Source organism: Eptesicus fuscus, chromosome 1, assembly GCF_027574615.1.
Source record: "Eptesicus fuscus isolate TK198812 chromosome 1, DD_ASM_mEF_20220401, whole genome shotgun sequence".
NCBI classification, from domain to species: domain Eukaryota; kingdom Metazoa; phylum Chordata; class Mammalia; order Chiroptera; family Vespertilionidae; genus Eptesicus; species Eptesicus fuscus.
Genome location: NC_072473.1, coordinates 113434621 through 113457135, shown reverse-complemented (window position 1 = coordinate 113457135; position 22515 = coordinate 113434621). Strand labels below are relative to the sequence as shown.

The 22515-nt window shown below is 43.5% G+C and overlaps 1 protein-coding gene across 1 annotated transcript; it reads left to right on the top strand.

The window, feature by feature from the left end:
- Window positions 1-358: 358 nt before the first annotated feature.
- On the top strand, window positions 359-22152 carry UTP14A (UTP14A small subunit processome component). The gene is made up of 15 exons (XM_008153917.3): window positions 359-437; window positions 1299-1374; window positions 2493-2563; window positions 3281-3345; window positions 6301-6443; window positions 6733-6888; window positions 11781-11900; window positions 11999-12093; window positions 13230-13353; window positions 13434-13511; window positions 14054-14447; window positions 17293-17687; window positions 18637-18830; window positions 18958-19057; window positions 21738-22152. Exons 1-15 carry the CDS (start codon window positions 412-414, stop codon window positions 21999-22001), a joined length of 2301 nt encoding a protein of 766 aa, XP_008152139.3. The 5' UTR covers window positions 359-411; the 3' UTR covers window positions 22002-22152.
- Window positions 22153-22515: the final 363 nt, after the last annotated feature.

Sequence of the window (22515 nt, the reverse complement as noted above, 5' to 3'; positions counted from 1 at the left end):
TAGCAGAACGCTGTCCAACACTGACGGGAGCTGGAGCCTGTGCTTTCGGATCCAGCAGGGACAGCGAATTCTCGACCCGTCCCTGGCCGGGCAGCACCCCGCCCTAAGGATAGCCCACTTTGGGCCGCTCGGAAACCAGGGGCTTGAAGGAGGGACACCCATGCTGGGGACACAAGAGGGGTGGGCGGGTCCAGCAAAGCTCCGCCCAGTGGCAGGCTTTATCATCCAGGCTCCGGTGTCCCCGCAGGCCCCTCCCGAAGCAGCTCCGGTTCCTTGCAAGCCCGGGGCGGGCCGGAAATGACGCGCTCGTCACACGTGATTGGAGGAAGCAGAAATTGCTTTGCGGCCGGTACGGAAATTGCCTTCCTTTTAGCTTCCGCTCCTGGCCCATGTGAGGGGCAGACGGCTGAGATGAGCGGGATTCGGGCTGCTAAGAGGTGAGGGGTGAAGAAGGGTCGGGAGGCTGGGTTTCATTGGGGGTCGGATTTTGAGACGTGGATGTCGCTTAACAGATTACACTTGTTTCCCTCTCAAAACTTCGCTATTCGTTACTGTTTCCGCGATCCATCCTTTAAAACCCTTTTAATTTAACTTAATTCTCTCCCTAGCTGTATTCTTATCCTTGCAGTCTTGATGCGGTCGCTCCTCTCCGGCTAAGTTAATATGTTGCATCGCTGTCATCACGTGACTCTTTTCTGCCTCTTCTTCCGCGCGTTTCAGTCCTCTGTGCAGGCAGTGCCTGTGCTGTAAACTCCCTTGTCTTGTAAACCTTTGCTGATGGGAGCCATCTGCGACGTTTTTCCTGTGATGTTTCATCCCACCCAATAGGGGAACTAAATATAATCAGTTCAGCACAGTTTGCCTCGCGAAGACTGATGCAGATTCCATAACTCATTTCTGGGTACCAGTATTCCTTAGTTAAGCGTCTACTTTGCTGAGAAAGCCCCAGGAAAAATGGCTTACTCATCTGCTTACATCCAGTTCTGTTTCCTCATTCCTGGGAACAAGTGATCAAGATGTCACTTCTGAGTAAGCTGCACCTAGAAAAGTTTCTTCCATATGGAGGATGTTTAGTATTAAATGGTGAAACTGCCTTGCCTCGGGCCAGCAACAGCATCTTCTGACACCTTGCCTAGGGTCTGATATTTTTACAGCCTCCCAAAGGTCAGTGGGAAATGCAGTGCCAATCACTGGAGGGTGTTATATCTTCTTCGTGCAGTTCTGTGTGGGTATCACCAACCACTGTTCACCTCTTGTGATTTCAACTGATAATATTTTTCTTTTATCTCCTTTAATAGCCTTCTGGCTCTAAGGGAACAGGAAGAACTAGAAGATTTGCCAAATGACTACCCCTCGAGCACCAGTGAAGATGAGGTGGGCAACAGTTGCTAAACTGTCTTCTCCAATTCCCTTCTGCCTCAAAGTTAGGCAGCACATTCCTGGAAAGGAAATAGATGGTGAAATTGTTTATATTTGTTCAGGTCTTGCAAGTAAATTACAACCACTTGTTTAGTGTTTCATGTAGAAGATACTATATTAAGTGCTATGAGAGTCTGAAGACTGTATAAGATACAGTCACTGTCTTCAAGTTAAGTATAGTTGAGTATATAAGAACAAAACATACAGTACACATTATAGAATTTTCCTATTTCCCAGATTTGGATTTCTGTAGAGAGTTATTTTAAGTGTATGACTGCAATATACATAATTAAGCTGGATTTCCAACAGATGCTATAGGACTGTGGTCAGCAAACTGCGGCTCATGAGCCATATGCGGCTCTTTGGCCCCTTGAGTGTGGCTCTTCCACAACATACCACGGCCTGGGCGAGTCTATTTTGAAGAAGTGGCATTAGAAGAAGTTTAACCTTTTGCACTCCGGATGTCGAGTGTGACGGTTATTGAATGTATCAATAATTTGAAGTATAAAAAATCCAAATAAGTTTGTATGAAAAGAAACTCCAGTTTTTTATTCTACTGCCGTGCTTTGTAAAATCTGGGGTATTTAAAAAATTAAATCCCGAGTAGAATAAAGGAATCGAGAAAAAAGCAAGCGAGTGCAAAGGGTTAAGTTTAAAAAATTTGGCTCTCAAAAGAAATTTCAATCGTTGTACTGTTGATATTTGGCTTTGTTGACTAATGAGTTTGCCAACCACTGCTATAGGAATTCCAACTCTTTATTCTCTTGAAAAAGCTACTTAGATTGGTTTTTTAATTTGAGAGTTTCTGAGTCAAATCACATTATGTTACATACAGAAACATTATTCCCATAGTACTTTTCTTCCCCAAACAAGTTAAGACAGAAGTATAACATTATTGTGGTTCTATAATGAGGGAGTTTGGTTTTTAAAGCAGTTCTTTCAGACCTGCACACCAATCCTCATCTGATTCACCATTGACCAAAAGATGGAGAGATTTTACATGGGCTTCAATTTCCACACTGCCTTTTCCCTCCCCTCATCATTCTGATGTTTTTTTCCTTTTCTGTGTCTAGGGGGATGGTGGTGGAGAGCGAAAGCATCAAAAGCTTCTGGAAGCAATCAGTTCCCTTGATGGAAAGAATAGGTAACATTCCCATCATTTGGACAGGTTGTAACCTGATTCCTTGAGATTTATCTGCAACTAATATTCATTAAGTACCTACGATAATGAAGACACAAGTGTCAACATCATTAAGAGCACATACTTTGGAGACAGACTGCATAGGCAAAGTTTGTGTCCTCTCTGCACCTCAATTTCTTCAATTCGAAAATAAGATTAATAATGGTACCTACCTTATAAGGTTGTGACATTTAAATGAGTTAATAAATGTAAAGGTCTTACACTAATGCCCAGCATTTAGTAAACATTATGTAATCGTTAGCTATTATTGTGTTAGACCTCTGTGCATATGAATTCTTATTGAATACCTCGTACACATATTTTTGAAGCATTGAGTAGACATTACTTATCCCCATTAGAGAAGTTAATTGACTTACCCCACAATCACTGCTCATAAGTGACATCCAGGATTCAAATCCAGATATGTTTGTTTTTTGTTTTTAAATCCAGGTATGTTTAAATCCAAGTCTAATACCTTTTCCACTATGCCTACCTTGTATTGCCTTGTGTTTTTGAAGGTCTGAGTCTACATTAAGAGATGGTTAGAGTACCAAATCCAGGTTAGGAACAGATTTCCTGGTTGCTTTGTGACAAAACTCTGGAAGAGAAATACAAAGAAGTATTTGTTCCCCCAGCAATATGTATCCATTCTTTCTATAATTTGTTTTGCCTAAATTTCAGGCGGAAATTGGCTGAGAGATCTGAGGCTAGTCTGAAGGTGTCAGAGTTCACGGTCAGTTCTGAAGGTAAGTTAACAAAGGAAGCTATCTGTGCATGGCGCTTGTGGAGTTCCAAAAGTATAATATTCACTTCACCACCCAAGAACTGTTTTTGATGTGATTAATGGGTCATACTTTAAATATTTACCTGTAAGTGGGTGAAGAGGGTGGTCAGATGCCCTTGAGTTTCTTCCATTTCTAGAAGAAAGCATAGAAGGCCACAGTCAACGTCTCCCACTGAGCTTGATGAGCTACTTCAAGGAGAGAGGGACATGAATGAAGACAGCTGCCTCTCATTAGCTTAATCATGTCCATGGTTTCATTTTTATTTCAGTTCTCACAGTGCTTTGAGTTTTGACAGGCAGATAATTTCTTCCACTAGAGCTCCAATAAGTCAAGTTACTTACTTGAGAGCCTTCACCTAGTACAATGTTTCTTAACCTTTTTTCTCTTTTTGGCTTCCTCGGAAGCCTTTTTATATACTTTGTTTCTTCACTACCTCCCCCACCCCTCCCAGCCGGGAAATCCAATACTAAGGAATGTAATTTTGTTGGATAGGGTTGAGCTTCAGAGCAACACAAAACTTTGTAATATCCAAGATTATTTTTCACACACTCCCCCAAGAAACAATTTTTACCCCCTGGGTGGGGGAGTGACCTAACCCCTATGAGAATTCATGACCTAGTAAATGGCAGAGTTGGGATTTCAACCTGATACCAAGTCTAGATGCCAAATCTTTGTCACCATATTCACAACTTAAGAAGCTTAAATAAGTTATATTCTTTTAGTAACCACTAAACTTATAACTATAACTTATAACTATAACTAACTATAACTTCCCAAAACAACTAACAATGTATTCTCCCAAGCTTGTTCATTCAGCAAATACTTACAGTTTCAGAACAGTTTAGATCAGTGCTTTTCAACTAGTGTGCTGCAAGAATTTTAAAAACATGCAATACCTATTTAGTCAGTGACACTGACCTTTTTCCCCCTTAGATTGTCAAATTAAAAAAATGACAGTGACAATAGCCAACACAATAACCATCCAGTGTGAATGAATCAAAATTATACCTTTTCTTTGTCAGATCAACTATATATCCTATCTAATAAAGAGGGAATATGCAAATTGATCATCACTCTGTCACAAAGATGGATGCACCCACAGCTGAGGCCAAGTTCCCATAAGGAGCCTTAACGAGCAATCAGCAGGGACCTGAGGCTACGCCCTCCCCTGCCCCTGTGGGGCTTGACAGGGGACCTGAGGCCATGCCCCCCACCTGGCGGGGCTTGACGGGGGACCTCAAGGAGCACTTCCTGTCCTGGTGCTGGGCTAGGGGACCTCAGGCTGCTCCCCCCGCCCCAGCACCAGGCCAGGACCTCAGGCTGCGCCCCCCACCCGGCGGGGCTTGACGGGGGACCTCAAGGTGCGCTTCCCATCCTGGTGCTGGGCTAGGGGACCTCAGGCTGCTCTCCCGGCCCCAGCGCCAGGCCGGGGGACCTCAGACCGCACCCCCCTGCCTGGCTGGGCTTGACAGGGGACCTCACGCCGTGCCCCCCACCCAGCGGGGCTTGATGGGAGACCTCAAGGTTAACCCTCAGTGCTGGGTTGGGGGAACTCCGGCTGCGCCCCTGCCCAGCAGGGCTTGACGGGGGACCTGAGGCTGCGCCCCCTGCCTGGCAGGGCTTGACAAGGGTGGGACTGGCTGGGTCTGGATCTAGCCCAATGGGGGGGGGCCTGGTCGGGTCTGGTGTGGGTGGGCAGGGACTTGACTCTGGGTCCCATGGTGAGCCCCAGATTCTGACAGGAGGAAGGTTTTCATATACATTTTACTAATTTTCTTTCATCTCTAACACTTCTATTATAGAGAAAGGGCAAATAGCAATATTAAATTATTTCCTCTAATCCCCTTTTAATGTGCACGAATTTTGTGCACCGGGTCACATATTTACTAATTAGTTTATGTCTGCCTTGAGATGATAAAGGTTGAAAATCACTGGTTTAGATATTGGGCTATATAAAGAATAATACACTGATCTCATGAGGCTTACATTCTAGTGGGATGTGGAGACAACAGAAAATTAAAACAGGATGATGCAATAAAGAGATATGAATGACAAGAAAAGTCAATCATGCAAACAGGGGAAAGCATTCCAGGCCAGGGGGCAGCTGGTACAAGGGCTGTAAGGAAGAAACTGGCTCAGCATGTTTGAAGAATAGGAAGTGTGGCTGGAATATAGTGGGGGTGGGGGTAACACAACGTTGGAATGACAGACCAATATCCCATATAGGGACCAGATCCCACAGCCCTGTCCTTTAGATCCATGTAGTTGGCCTTCCATATCCTTGGTTTTCACATCATTGCCTTCAACCAACCATGGATTGCAAATATTTGAATTAAGAAACACGAGAAAATTCCCAAAGGCAAAGCTTGAATTTGCCACACACCGAACACTAGGCTGAACCCTTGTGAATAAAGTGATGTGTAGGCATGCCCTGCTACAGTCTATATGCAAAATATAGGTTACAGCAAATATGACACCATTTGATATAAGGGACTTGAGCATCCTTAGATTTTGGTATCCACAAAGTCTTGTAACCAAACTGCCATGGATACCAAGGGATGACTCTAATTCCAAGTATAATGGGAGCCATTGGAGGATTTTCAGCAGGATCATGATCTGCTGTGATTTGCATTTTCAAAATAACACTTTGGATAGCTGTGTGAAGAGTGACAGCAGAAAGACCTAGAGGAAAGCAAATGACTTTTTAAAATAATTTTTTACCCTCCAACACGTGCGAGAATGAAGGAAAGTGATCATGCCACTATACTATAGCTAACAACTGAAGTAAGAGAATTATTCCTGCTTCCCTGCATATTTGCCTGTCTGCCAGCATTTTCTGCCTAGGCATCTGCCTGTGTGATATTGAGATCTGGCCTCACTTAATCAGTCTGACCAGAAAGTTTGGCCTTTCTACAGGATCAGGAGAAAGGCTAGTCCTTTCAGATCTGCTTGAGCCCATTAAAACTTCATCTTCGTTGGCTACTGTGAAAAAGCAACTGAATAGAGTCAAATCAAAGAAGACTGTGGAGCTACCCCTTAACAAAGAAGAGGTTGAGCGGGTGAGTTAAAAAGTATCCATTAAGAGGAAGAAATTGAACTAATGAGGAAAAACAGGGTAAGAAGGGAAGGAGGGGGAAAGCCTCACAAATGGGAGGGGAAGTTGTGATGGCCTCACCATGGAAAAGATTAAAACATCCCAGGGAAAGTGCAGTCCTGAGAAGTAAACAAGAGCTTATCTCTAGCATCCTGATCCTTCCTTGGGCTAAGAAACATTTCCTCCTAATTTCCCACTAGTCCTTTGAGTTTGTTGCCTAATTTTGTGGCTCTTGTGTATCTTGCCTGTTTCAGATCCACAGAGAAGTGGCATTCAATAAAACCTCACAGACGCTCTCCAAATGGGATCCTATCGTTCAGAAGAACCGACAGGCAGAACAGCTGGTTTTCCCCCTGATGAAGGAGCAGTCAGCCTTTGCTCCCATTGAGCATGTGCTCAACGGCTGGAAGGTAAGTGCTAGGAAACCGCACCTTGGAAAGTGAAGTTGCGCAATGTGGAGATGGCAGGGTCTGCCATTGATTTGGTTGGGCATGTTAAACTGAAATTCCAGCTTCGGTCATTGTAGTCTATCAGTCAGAAAGGAAGAGAAGGGGGTAGCTAGATCCATTGTCAACCATGCAATAGCCAATCACAGTGGCTCTATAGTTGCTCTTCATCAGTTTGTAGCATACAGTACACATGGTTATTTCCGTGTTTTTGTGTTAAAACATCCAATTGCCATTAGAGAAGAAACATGATGCATTCTTTTTCACATCCCAGTTTTTATAGTAAAAAGCTTTCAAAGCCACATTCTGATCTGGAGGAAATCAGGAACTCAGCAGACCCAAAGTTTGCTTATAAAGGAATATAACCTTAAAATATAACATTGTGCCCAGCCAGCATTGTTCAGTGGTTGAGTGTGGACCTATGAACCAGGAGGTTACGATTCCATTCCCGGTCAGGGCACATGCCCGGGTTGCGGGCTCAGTCCTCGGTGTGGGACGAGCAGGAGGCAGCCGATCAATGATTCTCTCTCATCATTGATGTTTCTATCTTTCTATCCCTCTTCTTTCCTCTCTGAAATCAATAAAAATATATTTAAATTAAAAAAATAAATTGTGACTGTAGGATGGAAGGGAGACTTCAGAAAAAAATTAAGAGATAATATAATTTGCAGGCTTCAAAAATAAAAGTATAGATGATAGCCCTAACCGGTTTGGCTCAGTGGATAGAGCATTGGCCTGCGGACTGAAGGCTCCCAGGTTCAATTCTGGTCAAGGGCATGTACCTTGGTTGTGGGCACATCCCCAGTAGGGAGTGTGCACAAGGCAGCTGATCGATGTTTCTAACTCTCTTATCACTCTCCCTTCCTCTAGGTAAAAAATCAATAAATATATATTTTTTAAAAAGTATAGATGATATATAGTGAAAAGTCTGACTTACCTCTGACCTCATCTGATCATTTTTACCCCATACTCAACCGGATGTAACCACTTCTATAAGTTTTTTGTTACTGCTAACTTAAGAGTTTTACTGATATATTTGTGTTTATCTTATTTTTGTCAAAAAGGAAGTAGTGCGCTACTACACACTCTGCACCTGACTTTTTCAAATGACAGTGTAATCTTGGAGATTGCAGGAAAATGCTGAGTTGAGTATTAAGGATGAGATGGGGACGAAGATTGCACTAATAATGGTACCTCTACTCTCCAGGAACTCCCTATGCAAGACAGAGTGGCCCAGAGACTGTCCATTGAATCTGTTGGACCATTCATGCCAAGATTCATTTTTTGAGAAATGACGCCAGTGTGGCACAGAGAAATAAGGAAATGCTTAGGTCGGGGTGCTTTCTAGCTAGCAACTCTCAGTTCTCTTCTTACAACTTAGAATGCAAAGTACCAAGGACTAGTAATATACTAGTATTTCTGAAGATCAAGAATCCAAAAAGTCACCAGGCCAGTGTGGCTCAGTTGGTTGAGCATCATCCCATGCACTGAAAGGTCGCTGGTTTGATTCCAAGTTGTGGGCTTGATACCCAGGCGGGGTGCATGCAGGAGGCAGCTGATGGATTTTCTCTCTCACATCAATATTTTTCTTTCTCTCTTTCCCTTCCTCTCTCTCTCAAATTAATAAAAACACAATTTTTAAAAAAGAAGCAGCAGCCCAGCCTGAGTGGCTCAGTTAGTTGAGCAATTCAGTTGGTTGAATGTTGTCCTGTACACAGAAAAGTTGCCACCTTGATTGCCGATCAGGGCACATACCTGGGTTGCGGGTTCGATCCCCAGTTGGGGCACATATGGAGGGCAACCAGTCAATGTTTCTTTCTCACATTGATGTTTCTCTCTTTCTCCCTCCCTCTAAGTATGTCCTTGGGTGAGGATTTAAGAAAAACAATCCAAAAAGTCTTGATTCAGCTTCCTAAAATTCCATTAGACTCTAGCTAAGAAGAATTAAATGGGATAATGCGTGTGAAAGCATTTGTAAACTGCAAAGTGTTAGAAATGATGTAAGATAACTCTTCTCAGCCCCTCTCTCCTTCCCTCCACTAGAAGCCTCCACTAGCACTTTGCAGAGTTTTCACCTCAAAACCCTTGTTTCTCAATGTGCCCTCTAAAGGGGAGGGGAAATCCCGTTGCTAGAAAATGCTGCCTGCCCCTACTGGAGATTGGCGATTCACAATATACATTAGCCTTTTAAAGGCTATGAAAAGATAGTAAAGAAACCCCTTTGACTTACTCTAACCCAGAGTGTACAAACTGATGTTATTAAAAACCAAATAAATTAATTTTTAAACTTCTTAAAAAAATGAAGTAAATCTTGTTAACTGATAAGAAAGAACCATACTTTGGGAAGAGCTGGTCTGCACTGCTTCTGTGTTCTGTCTCCTTCTTCCCCTACTGCCCTACTGCAACTTCTTTCTTATTTATTTATTTATTAATTAATTTAGTTAGTTAGTTAGTTAGTTAGTTAGTTAATCCTTACCCGAGGATATTTTTCCATTGATTTTTTTTTTTAAAGAGAGAGTGAAAGGGAGGAGGAGAGACAGAGAGAGAGAAACATCAATGAGAGACACATCGATTGGTTGCCTCCCTTGGGCTGACACTATCCACTGAGCCAAACTGGTTGGGGCCTAAAACTTCTTTCAAAGGCCATTGATGAGAGACCTCTTAGTCACCACATCCCATGCCTTCTTCAGTCTTCAGACAATTTGACACTATTGACACATTGTTAAAAACGCCTGCCTTGGCTTCTGTGACATTCTCCTGATTTTTATCTTATCTGACTTTCTTAGTCCTTTTTATTCTTGCTCTGTAAATTCTGTGACTTTTGACTATCACCTGTATATGCTACAGATCACTCTCAACTCCTTCCTTCTTCTGAGCTTCAGTCCCAGATTCCATATGACTAGCAGGCCTCACCTGGGTCTCTCCTATGCATTTTAAATTGCGCACACAGCAAAGTAAACTTGGCATTTTCCTTCCCCAGACTCCCAAACCTGTACCACCACCTTCATTCTGTAACTCAGTCAACAGCATAACTCTATACCTCAGTCACTTTGGTTGGAAATCTCAGACATCTCATTTCTCCTTCTGTTGACTCCTCCCCAGACCAGGCAGTGAGCTAGTGTGTGAATTCTGTCTCTGTAACAGCTCTCAGATCCCTGGTTCCTCTTCTCATTTTCATTTTCAGCTTTCATTCGCAACTTTACATACAGAGTAGGGCAAAAGTAGGAAAATAATAACAATAATTAATAAATAACAATACAAGAATAAACTCTGTGTTTCGTGTACTCATAATTATAAACCTACTTTTGCTCCACCCTGTATATCCTCTTACACAGTCACCAGGATTTGCTTTCTGAAACGTAGAACTAATTGTCACTCTCCTGCTTAAAATCCTTCAGAAGCTTTCCACTTGTAGAATGAGACAAGCACTGAGCATTTTAGCTGCACTGGACAACACATTGTCCGCTTATATACTTCTCCTTTTCATATAGTATCTGTTTTTGCTTATACTCATCTCTCCACTTGGCCCTCTCCTTTACAGAATTGTACTTACACCTCAAACAAAGCCTAATTCAAAAAGTCTCTTCCTTCCTTAAGCCTAACTCACCCCCTGATCAGAATTAATTGTTTCTCTGTGATTAGTCCTTTGGACTAACATTTAACCTATTATGTTGTTAGTGATGGATTTGTCTCTTTCCTCTGAAAGGCTGTGAGCTCTATGAGGACAGGAATGAGCTTAATCAATTGTGTATTCTAGCACCCTTTACAAGTACCTACAATATAGCTGCAATCAATAAATGTTTGTAAATTGAATTGAATTGGAGGGAGATTACAACATTGTAATATAAATCACTTTGTAGCCTGTGATTGATCACTGCTACATATACAAAAAATGGAAGAATGTGTACCTTTACTATTCAATAGAATAGGTTTATGGTTAAATCAATAGCAGTGTGTAATGTATGATGATGTGTGTTTATGCATTTGTCTAGATATTTGTAAGTTTGAAACTGACCGTAATATATATGAAAACCACATATAAAGTGTGTATGAGGTTTAAAACTGGCTCTGTTGCCTAGGGCTATCTTTGTACCTTGCCAAAATGGACTGTGTCATGATTGGCCTGATTATTTTAGCCATCCTTACATTATCGGTCAAGCAGTAAATGAGGTGTTTGGCTGACATGTGAAGTAACTTGTTCACAGTCCATTCGTTTCATGCATATAGACACTACCTAGCATGCAAAGTTTACTGGAAACTGAGGAACTGGAGCCCAAGTTAGAAGATGACTAGAATTAAATTTGAACTGTCAGGAAGCCAGTTATGTGAAAGTCATATTTTTAAAGGCAGTGTCTTTTTGTGCTCATCTGAGACCTTAATCTCCCCTTCCCTCTAGAAATATTTTTAAAAGGAGCCTTATATGAAATCTGAGATTCCTATCTATGCCATATGCGTAACAACACAGGGGCCAATTTGTTTTGCAACTATCAAAACCGATATGTGGTATTGCTCTTCCTCTTTCCTGCCAGCATTTACTTTAAGGGCATCCTGCTTCTATTCTTAAGAGAATGGCATTCTGTTTTAAATATATTAATAATCCAAACATAGAGTGATACTCAATTATATAGAGACTAGCCTCAGAGTCTCCTTGCTGAAGTTGTCTTAAATCAGAATAAAATAAGGCTTTATCTGCACATCTGGGCAGCAAAACTGGAACCCCTTCTCTTGCTGTAATAGCCAATCCTATCCAGTTAGTGATTCCAATTATGGCGTCAAAGTAGATGGTCATAGGACTGGAAAGTGGGAGACAGTGGGAGCATGGCTTAAGACTCAGGATGTTTTGTTATGTCTTTAAGGCAAGAACACCCCTGGAACAGGAGATTTTTAACCTCCTTTGTAAGAACAAGCAGCCAGTAACAGACCCTTTACTGACTCCTGTGGAAAAGGCCTCTCTCAAAGCCATGAGCCTGGAAGAGGTAAGTGTGATAGGCCTTTTATACACCCAGGCAGGGCCTGTTTCTCCCAGCAATTTGCTCACAAGCCCAGGAGTCACTGTAAATCTCATTCATTGTAGGCTAAGATGCGCCGAGCAGAGCTTCAGAGGGCCCGGGCCCTGCAGTCTTACTATGAGGCCAGGGCTCGAAGAGAGAAGAAAATCAAAAGCAAAAAGTAAGGAGCTATACCTGAAACCCATATAATTTTATTAACCAATGTCATCCCAATAAATTCAACAAAAAAGTTAAAAAAAAAAGAGCCCAGCCAATGTGTCTCAGTGGTTGAGTGTTGACCTATGAATAGGAGGTCATGGTTCAGTTCCCGGTCAGGGCTCGATCCCCAGTGTGGGGCATGCAGGAGGCAGCCAATTAATGATTCTCTCTCATCATTTATTTGTCTATCTCTCTTTCCTCTCCCTTCCTCTCTGAAATCCATAAAAATATATTTTAAAAAATAAAAATGGGTACAATTACCATTTAAAATAATAATTTAAAAAAGGATATGAAGCCGAAGCCGGTTTGGCTCAGTGGATAGAGCATCGGCTTGTGGACTCAAGGGTCCCAGGTTCGATTCCGGTTAAGGGCATGTACCTTGGTTGCGGGCACATCCCCAGTGGGGGGTGTGCAGGAGGCAGCTGATCGATGTTTCTCTCTCATCGATGTTTCTAACTCTCTATCCCTCTCTCTCTTCCTCTCTGTAAAAAATCAATAAAATATATTTAAAAAAAAAAAAAGGATATGAAGACCCATGCTAACTAGCCTTGAGTTTCATGAAAGAAAGTGAAGTGGAAAGAGCCTTTGACATGGCAGTTGAGATCATATAGAAGAGGTCACAAATAGGAGTGACCTTTCTTTTCCCTAAGACCAACCTCATATAAGTGTTGCCTGCTTCACTGGTGCCCTCTCCACTGGCTTTGGCTTTCTGTCTTGGTTGTTGCTAAAAAAGAGGCCTGCGCAATTACTTTCTCTCCTTTCCAGGCCGTGACAGAGTGATTTCTGTAGAATGAACTCTGAATTCTACAGCTGTTGAGGCCAGCAGGGCTTCCTTCCTATCTTTTTGCCTCTTTAGAACATGTCTTATTCTTCCTTGCACTATAGGTTTGCTCTGCAGAGGTCTGCCCTGTGGGCTGCAGGGACTGAGAAGTCTGCCAGTGCTCTCAGGTCCCCAAGTGGCTCCCTCCAGTCACCTAGCTCTGTGATGTCCATTCTGGCCTCTGCACAGGGAAACCTCTTGGTAGTAGGGACACTTTTGTGTGTGGCATCAGTGTTTCCACTGATCTCTTTCCTTGTACCCCTCTCATTACCCTGTAGGTATCATAGAGTTCTGAAGAAAGGAAAGGCCAAGAAAGCCCTAAAAGAGTTTGAGAAGCTGCGGAAGACCAATCCTGCTGCTGCACTGGAAGAACTGGAAAAACTTGAAAAGGCCAGAATGATGGTGAGGCTGCCTCTTGCCCTACCCCTGAACCACCTTTCCCCAGAAAGCAATACGGATCTCACTCTCTCCTTTCTTTCCAGGAGCGAATGAGCCTTAAGCACCAGAACAGTGGAAAATGGGCAAAGTCAAAGGCAATTATGGCCAAATATGACCTGGAGGTAAGAGACCCCATCAGGATGAGAGAATGGGTGGAATTGGAGGAAAGAAACAGACTTGGGTAAGATCCATGAGAAGGGATGGAAAACCAGGAATCTAAAAAGGTATCAGAAAAAAATAAAAATAAAAAGGCATCAGAAAAATCTCTAAGGCAAAGAGGAAAATGACCAGGAACGAGGTGGAAAAGGAGACATGAAAGGGGAAAGAACATTGAAGGCAAGTCCAGTTAAAGAGGAGAGGAACTTTTATATATATATATGTATATGTATATGTATATGTATATGTATATGTATATGTATATGTATATGTATACACACACACACACACACCATGTTTCACATATTGGTTCCTTGAGGACAAAGAATTTGACTTCCATTTTATTCCAGAGCTATTAACACAGTGGTATATGTACAGTTTAAACAGTAGGCCCCAGTAAGAAATACTTAAGTCAGATTGAGAGGAGGCAGCTTTAAGAAATGGACTAGGAAAGGTGTTATTGCCATCACTAATGACAAGGCACACGTGCTGTGACTCCTTCCTCCAGGCTCGCCAGGCTATGCAGGATCAGTTGGCCAGGAACAAAGAACTGACACAGAAAGTCCAGGTCGCCTCCGAGAGTGAGGAAGAGGAGGGAGGTGAGGAAGAAGAGGGTGATCTCCTTGTCCCTGATGCGGTGAATGAGGCACACATGACTTCAGATGGACTGAACCCCTGGATGGTCAGGAATCACTCTGGTGACACAAAAGAGGCTGAAATCAAGAAGGACCCTGAACAACTTCCAGAGCCCATGGCCAACGAGGCTTCTGAAAGTGAGGAAGAAGAAAGACCAGTGGCAGAGGAAGAAATTTTGTTGAAAGAATTTGAGGAAAGGCGATCGCTTAGGAAAAAGTCGGGGCTCAACCAGGATGCCAAGCCAGTGGGCAGACAAGAAACAAAAGGTGAGTTGTAGTGGACCGGAAGGGAGAGCTTGGTACAAGTGCTATGGACCAACTGTGAGCGGAAGACTGTGCCCACCCACACACACTGCAGAATGATGAGGCTCTAGGGACTTTCAAGAAAGTGCTGTGGGTCCTGAAGAGAAAACAGATGATTATCATTACCATTTTTCTTCAAAGGCATTTAATAAGTGGTCATCTGCATGGCTGTATAATGTGTGTTCCAGCACGCTTTCTGCTCTTGAGGGCTTGCAGTCTTCAGAAAGGCAGGACTACTGCAGCATCCTTGAAGCCAGGGCAGGAGTCACCATTGCTGGTAACCATAAGCCAGAGAGAAGTGCACATGGGGGGATGGCAAATCTGAAAATCATGCACACCCACAGACACAGGTGATTTTGTTTTTGTTAATCCTCACCCAAGGATATTTTTTTCCGTTGATCATTTTTTAGAGAAAGTAGAAGGGAGGGGGGAGAGACAGAGAGAGAGAAACATTGAAGTGAGAGAGACACATCGATTGGTTGCCTCCTTGCACATGCTGGAGTTCGAGCTTGCAACTGAGGTACGTGCCCTTGACTGGAATCAAACCCACAACCCTTTAGTCCATGGGCCGACGCTCTATCCACTGAGCCAAACTGGCTAGGTTATGAGGCATTATGAAGCATCTTCAAATTATGGCCGTAGTGTTCTGTTTGTGAAGTAGGAGTGGCATTTTTAGCACTTAAATGCTGCCTGATACACGATACGGGGTAAGACTTTCTGGACAGGAATTAATGACTTCACAAGGTATGTGGTAAATTAGAATTTTTACCCCAGTGCTCAGACTTCATTTGCATATTTTCTACCAGTTATCTTGAAGAGATTTTACATTAACAGTGTTAGGTTAGCACCCTTAGACAGGTCAGAGAGCTTCCATTCTGGGGACAAAGCAGGTCACTAAAGCCTGCTTGGGAAACTACCTACATTCAGAATCACCTGGCTATCTGGACAGAATCACTGGTCTGATTGTATTTCCTATAGGAATAATGCATTTGGGTGACAGCAGGAATCTGTTTTTATTTTTTTAAATATATTTTTATTGATTTCAGAGAGGAAGGGAGAGATAGAGATAGAAACATCAATGATGAGACTCACTGACTGGTTGCCTCCTGCACGCCCTGCACTGGGGATCCAGCCCGCAACCCAGGCATGTGCCCTGACCAGGAATCGAACCATGACCTCCTGGTTCATAGGCTGATGCTCAACCACTGAGCCACGCTAGCTGGGCAGGAATCTGTTTTTCCATGGCCAAAAATGGTAAGAGCTGTCACTTAAAGTATATGATAGGGCCTTTACTTGGGATTTTCAGCTAGAGAGTTCTGGGGTTAATAGTTACAATCAGTCACTTCCGAAGAGGATTTTGGAGAGCAGTGCTGTAGGCCAAGGTCATGGGGCAGTGTCTCTACAACGACAGGAAAGCAGCCACATCCTCCTGAGCCCCCTCAGAAACTGGCCATCTAGCTAAATGTGTAGAGCAATTAATTGCTTGTGGTATGGAAGGTGGATTTGGATTTCCTTGGATGATAAAAATAGAATATTCCCAACCCTTTGGGGAAATAGTGGGAAGTCGTGGATCCCAAACAAAATGGACAAGGAAACTTGGTCCTTGAAGAATAAACATAGATGTATCCAAAGTCCAGATCTCAAGTAGCTTCTTCCAGTGGTGTCAAGCCAGAGCTAGAGAGCAGGTTGAACTTGGGAATGGAGGCAACTTGAGTCAATTCAGAGGACAGTTAAGAAGTGTGTCACTGCCATGTTTTCCTGGGGGCTCTCGGAGACCAGTGGTATTTACTCATGTTGCTGGTGACTGGAAAGTGCAAGCTACTTGACTCAGCCACAACAGGTCATAAAATACTGCTTTAAGATAAAACAATGCTGAATAAGGTTTTTACAAATAGGACATTACAATGTAAGTTATAAATAGTAAATCACACTTTTTAGGAATTACAATGAAGTTGCATTCAGAGGCCACCTGTTCATTAAAAAGGCCCTTTTAAAAAATATATATTTTATTGATTTTTTTACAGAGAGGAAGGGAGAGGGTTAGAGAGTTAGAAACATCGATGAGAGGGAAACATTGATCAGCTGCCTCCTGCACACCCCCTACCGGGGATGTGCCCGCAACCAAGGTACATGCCGTTGACCGGAATCGAACCTGGGACCCTTCAGTCCGCAGGCCGACGCTGTATCCACTGAGCCAAACCGGTTAGGGCTAAAAAGGCCTTTTTAAAATTTGGGACTTGGGCCTTGGCCAGTGTGGCTCAGTTGGTTGAGCATCATCACATGCACTGAAAGGTCGCAGCTTCAGTTCCAGGTCAGGGCACATGCCCAGGTTGCTGGTTTGATCCCAGGTGGGGATTTGTGTGGGAGGCAGCGGATCAGTGTTTCTCTCTCACACTGATATTTATTTCTCTCTCCCTCTCCCTTTCTCTCTTAAAAAAATCAATAAAAGCATATTTTTAAAAAAAAAAAGTTAAAATTTGGGATTTGGGGCCATTTCCCCAACCAGGGTTTATTTACTGTATGAGGCAAGTAAGCCACAGTTCTTGTTATAGAGTGAGTCATTGGCAAAGTTGGGAATAGGGCCCAGGACCCAGGATATCTGCTTCCCAACATGCTGCTTTTAACTACTCAACTCCATTACCTACTACTTGATAGGTAATTATTAGTGAGCTCTCCTCTTCATTGGGATGCCTCAGTGCCCAACCCCCAATGGGTGCTCTTCAAATGCTCACTGAGAGTGTTCAGTAAGTGCTCATTGACTAGGCAACATCCAACCTCCTTTTCTGACAGCTTTCATTTCTTCCTCCAGATTCTGGCACCCAGGAGGTGCTATCCGAACTGAGGGCACTGTCTCAGAAACTCAACAAGGACAACCATCAGTGCAGGAAGCAAAACGTGGGTTCAGCTAGGACTGTTTTGCCCATCCAGAGAGAGGGACCTGCTGGGGAAGAAGAGGAGCCCCTGTTGCTGCAAAGGCCGGAGAGAGCACAGACTCTGGAGGAGCTAGAGGAACTGAGCAAAGAAGGATGCTTTCAAAATGAGGAGTTTCCCAGGCCTGCGTTAGAAGGGCAGCAGCTGGAGAGGAATAATCAGCCTAGTGCTCCCAAGAAGAAAACGAAGGAACAAGTGATTGACCTACAGAACATCCTAACCACAAAATCTCCTTCCGTGAAGTCTTTGGCTGTCCCCACAATAGAGGAGTTGGTGAGCAGAGCCAGGGTCCAGGGTGTCTTGGGCCATTGTGGGGGATCAGAGCTGGTGAAGAAAGTGCTCTTCTTGCACAAGGAATAGAATCAGTGAAGTTTGTTGTGCTGGGATCACATGTCGGTAGTTGAGAGGCCCAGAATAGTATGGGGCCACGCTGCCCCCAGTGACAATTTGATAGATGCAAATCAGTGAGTGCCACTGAGACTCCAACATCCTAAATTCTGAACCACCAAACCCTTTCTGGAGTTACTCTAAAACTGCCCTCAGAAGAAAGAGGGAGGCACTCAAAGCTCTGATGAGATCCCAGGCAGGACATTCAAAGGTGAGTCAAGGAGTTCTTGCCAAGGTTTTGTGTTACTCAGTGGGATCTCAAACGGTCCAGGACTCCCTGAATAAGTAATAGAAATTGCTCACGTCAGGAGCCCTGACGTTCCTTTTGAGGGCTATAAGCTGAGGATGCCTGCATACTGGCTAGGCCACTTGGAGCTCCTCCTCCTAACACAGTCCATTCATTCCTCCACCCTGCAGCTTCCTTACTGAAAGTTTAAAATTGTGTCATATGATATTGAGCTGGGGATATTGACCCTAGAGAGAAGAAAATTGGAGCATGATTAGCTACCAATCTGTATTGCAAGACCATCATTGTTCCAGCACTTTCCCCCTAGAGGGCGCTAAAATGTCACCACCCAAAATTCAAGCACTCTTGCCCAAACCACTACTCTAATGCAAGCAGTAGCTACAGAACCTCTTAACCACAGTATCTCCCTCCCTGAAGTCTTTGGAAGTCCCCGTGACAATAGAGGAGTTAATAAACAGAGCCAGGATCTCAGACCATCGTGGAGGATCAAAGCTGATACAGAAAGTGCCAGAAAGGAGATTTTGTGGTTAGGAGGTTCCTACTTTACCCCAAACTCCCCGCTCTGTTCTCACTCTTGTTTCTTCCCAGGAAGATGAACAGGAGAGAGAGCAAAAGCAAATGATAAAGGAAGCTTTTGCTGGTGATGATGTCATCAGAGATTTCTTGAAAGAGAAGAGAGAAACTGTGGAGGCGAATAAGCCAAAGGACGTGGACCTGACTCTGCCTGGCTGGGGCGAGTGGGGCGGTGTGGGCCTGAAGCCCAGTGCCAAGAAGAGACGCCGGTAAGAACAGGGAAGAAAGCCTGTCAAAAAGGGCACCAGGTTCGCCCACCTCACCGTCAGTGCCCTCCCTGCCCTTTTGATTAAGTCCTAAGGCTCTTAGACATCCTGCTGTGTTTTTTTTTTCCAGGTTTCTCATTAAAGCACCTGAAGGTCCTCCAAGAAAAGACAAGAATTTACCAAATGTGATTATCAATGAGAAGCGAAACATCCATGCAGCAGCTCACCAGGTGAGGGATGGAGAGCTCTTTAGCTGCCTCCTCTTTGCTGCCCTCTTGCTTGGGAGGGATATTCTAGTGCTCTGTGGTCTAGAGGGACGTGTGATCTTGACCACGGAATCAAATCTATTTTTGTTTTTACTGACTGGCTCTGAGATGAATAATTCCAGATCGACTCTGCTGTTTTAATTACTGACTGGGAAGAAAGGTTGAGACTTACAGGGATAATCTCTGCAGCGATGGTGAGGCTTTCAGATCTGTGTTTTCAACTAGTAGCCCAGCTAACACTGGTTCAAATGGGTCTCACCAAAGGAAGAATTACTGTTCTTCAGGCTGGTATTTATGTCAAGGTAATGTCCAAAGACTATAAAATTTGAGCTATATCTTAAGAAAAATGAAGACGAACAGGTACTTGTTTAGTATAGTGCAAGAATTTTAAATTGTGTCATATGATAATGAGCTAGGGTTGTTTACCCAAGAGAGAAGCAAATTTGAGCAGTATATTGAAGGCTGTCATGTGGAGTAGAGTCATATAAAGTAGAAGTTAAAGGAAAAGGCAGTGTTCAATTCAAGGAAAAACTTTCTGCTAGTCCAGAGGGAATGTGTTGCTCTGGGGTATGAACATGTGTAGAGAGGACTCAGGAATGAAATTAGACTTAACAACTTTTATGTTCCCTTCAATTCTGAAAGTCTATGACCCTAAGATCTGCCCCTAGCCAGTATAAAATGACTTGTATGTTTCTTTCGGAAAAAAAAAGGGGGGGAGGGACTGTTTAATAGGTACAAAAAGAGGTGAGGAAATAACATTTCAATAACACTTTATTGATTTCATTTTGTAAACCAGTCACTGCAGAAATTGAATTGTAAACACTGTATTCCCAGTTGAGGGTACATAACCAGAAAATGCAATGAACAGGCATGTATAGGATAAGAGCGAGCGAAAGGGGTTGCTTCACCAGGCCAGGATTATAGGTGAAGGGCAGAGTGTGGAACTCAATAAAGATCACTCTTCCCTTCCAGGGGTCTTAGCCATTTGTTTTTTAATGCAGTCACAGCAAATTGACAAATAGTTTTCCAGAATCTCCCTTGTTTGTTTGTTTTTTGTTGTTGTTGTTTTTTTTTTTACTGGTTTCAGAGAGGAAGGAAGAGGGAGAGATAGAAACATCAATGCTGAGAGAGAATCATTCATCAGCTGCCTCCTGCGAGCCCCCCACTGGAGATTGAGCCTGCAACCCAGGCATGTGCCCTTGACCGGAAATGAACCTGGGACCCTTTAGTCCGCAGGCTGATGCTCTATCCACTGAGCCAAACCGACTAGAGCTTCCTCATCTTTTTAATAAGCTATAGACTGCAAGTCCCAGCATGCAATAGAATAAAATGTGCTTTAAACTAAAGGGGAGACCTTCCAAAACGGAACACTCTGTCCAGGTGTGTTTTTTTCCTCTTGCCCTGGGTGACATGTACAGATCTAGCTATCAACCCCAATAAAACTTTACCTTAACCTAAAGGAAATCTGTCCTTCACTAACAAGAGGACCATCTGGCAGTACTCAGCTTCTTTTGAGTGTTCCACTGAATATCTCCAAAGACTACTGATTGTAACTTCCCCATTTTTTTTGCTTACACCTTTTTCCTCCTCTTTGGCAATTGGGGAAGTGTTTAAAGATTATTTAAATGTCTGAAGATGGTGCTGTGGTGAGTGGAGAAGAGTGCTGGGCAAGGCAAGGAGCCTGGGTTCTGCTCTCCCTTGAGGCTCTTTTCTTGGGTAAATCACTTCCTGTCTCTAAGCCGAACTGTGGGTTTGAGGCAGGTGACCTTTGTCATTACCTTGGGCTTTCTAGCTCGGACAGTTTGTGATGCCAATGGAGGATGACGCTAACTAAGTGTAGTAGCCTAGTAGAGTTTAGGGTTCAGGAGTGAACCTTTGGGTTCCTTAAAACAATCAGTCCTGGCCCTGGCCGATGTGCTCAGTGGTTAGAGTGTCAGGCCTAGCACCAAAGGGTTGCAGGTTCAATTCCCAGTCAAGGGCATATACCTGAGTTTCGGGGCTTGTGTGGGAGGCAACCAATCAATGTGTCTGTCTCACATCAATGCTTCTCTCACCTTCCTCTCTCCTTCCCTCTCCTCCCTCCTTTCCCTCCCTTCCACTCTCTAAAAATTAATGGAAAAAATATCCTCAGGTGAGGATTAATAAAACGGACAAAAACAAAACATCAGTCCCGTTTATCAAGGACAGGAAAGGAAAGGATGGAGAGGGTAAGAGGGTCATAAAATCTACAGGGATACACAAATGCCCGGGTGTTTCTTGAAGTTGCAAGGCACAAGAATAGGAAGGTTGTGTCGAAGACCCACTTGAGGACAGTAGCCATGGAGGTACTGTAGTGTTCCTACAGCTATGGGGGCGGGGGAGGCAGTGTTAGGGTGGGTTTTCAATCCCTTAGATTGTTGGATAAGCTTGGGGAGAGGGGGGTCCTAAATCCAAATTAGGCCCCTCTACTCCCCAGTGTCCTCAAGCAGAGTAGGACTCCTAAGGCTAGATGGAGGCATTGAGATGCCTTGACCTCTCAGTAGCTTCACCCACTGCCTCCATCATGTAGAACTGTGGCCCATGTGCCAACACTACCTGACCGATTGCCATTATACACCTGCACCCCAGGCCTGCTCATGTCTAGTCACTCTGCCTTCTTTTCCAGGTGCGGGTGCTTCCATATCCATTTACCCACCATCAACAATTTGAGAGGACCATCCAGACCCCTATAGGATCTACATGGAACACCCAGAGAGCCTTCCAAAAGCTGACTACACCCAAGGTTGTCACCAAGCCAGGACATATCATTAAGCCCATAAAAGCAGAGGATGTGGGTTACCGGTCTTCCTCAAGGTCGGACCTCTCTGTCATACAGAGGAATCCAAAACAACTCTCCATACGTCACAAAAAACAGCTGAAGAAAAACTAAAGATGGAGTTGCTGGAGGAGTGACATCTTGGTGCCCAGAACCAGGACCCCACCCAGAGTGCTCCTCCATTGGCTGGGTTTTACTACAAGCTACAGAATCAATTTCAAAATTTGTTAACACACATTTTAGGAATAAAGGCATTTTTTATCTATTTCACTGGAGTATATTCTGTGTCATCTCCCAGGTGAATCATTTTCAAGTCAGACAAAATGCCTTTGGATGTTCCCCATTGCACTTCTCCAGGTCTACTTGTCAGGGGAACTTCATTTTCTCACCAAGGATTATATAGTTAGTGCTAAGTTGGAGTGAAGTAAACCTAAACTATGATCTTAAATATATCACATCAGGCACGATCTACTGTAAATAACCAATTTTTTTACACTCGTAAATAGTGACTAATTATTGTATATTAACCTCTGAACCTATAAACAATATGTACAATCCAAGCTATTGGATTTGGGGCTGGTCATAGGATGGTGCTGAAGCTGGGTTCAGCTTTAAGCCTAGCCACTGT

Coding starts and splice junctions, on each gene's coding strand:
- UTP14A (XM_008153917.3), top strand. CDS start 412: ATGAGCGGGATTCGGGCTGCTAAGAG. Junction 1,375..2,492: donor CGAGCACCAGTGAAGATGAG/GTGGGCAACAGT, acceptor TTCTGTGTCTAG/GGGGATGGTGGTGGAGAGCG. Junction 19,058..21,737: donor TCCATGCAGCAGCTCACCAG/GTGAGGGATGGA, acceptor CTTCTTTTCCAG/GTGCGGGTGCTTCCATATCC.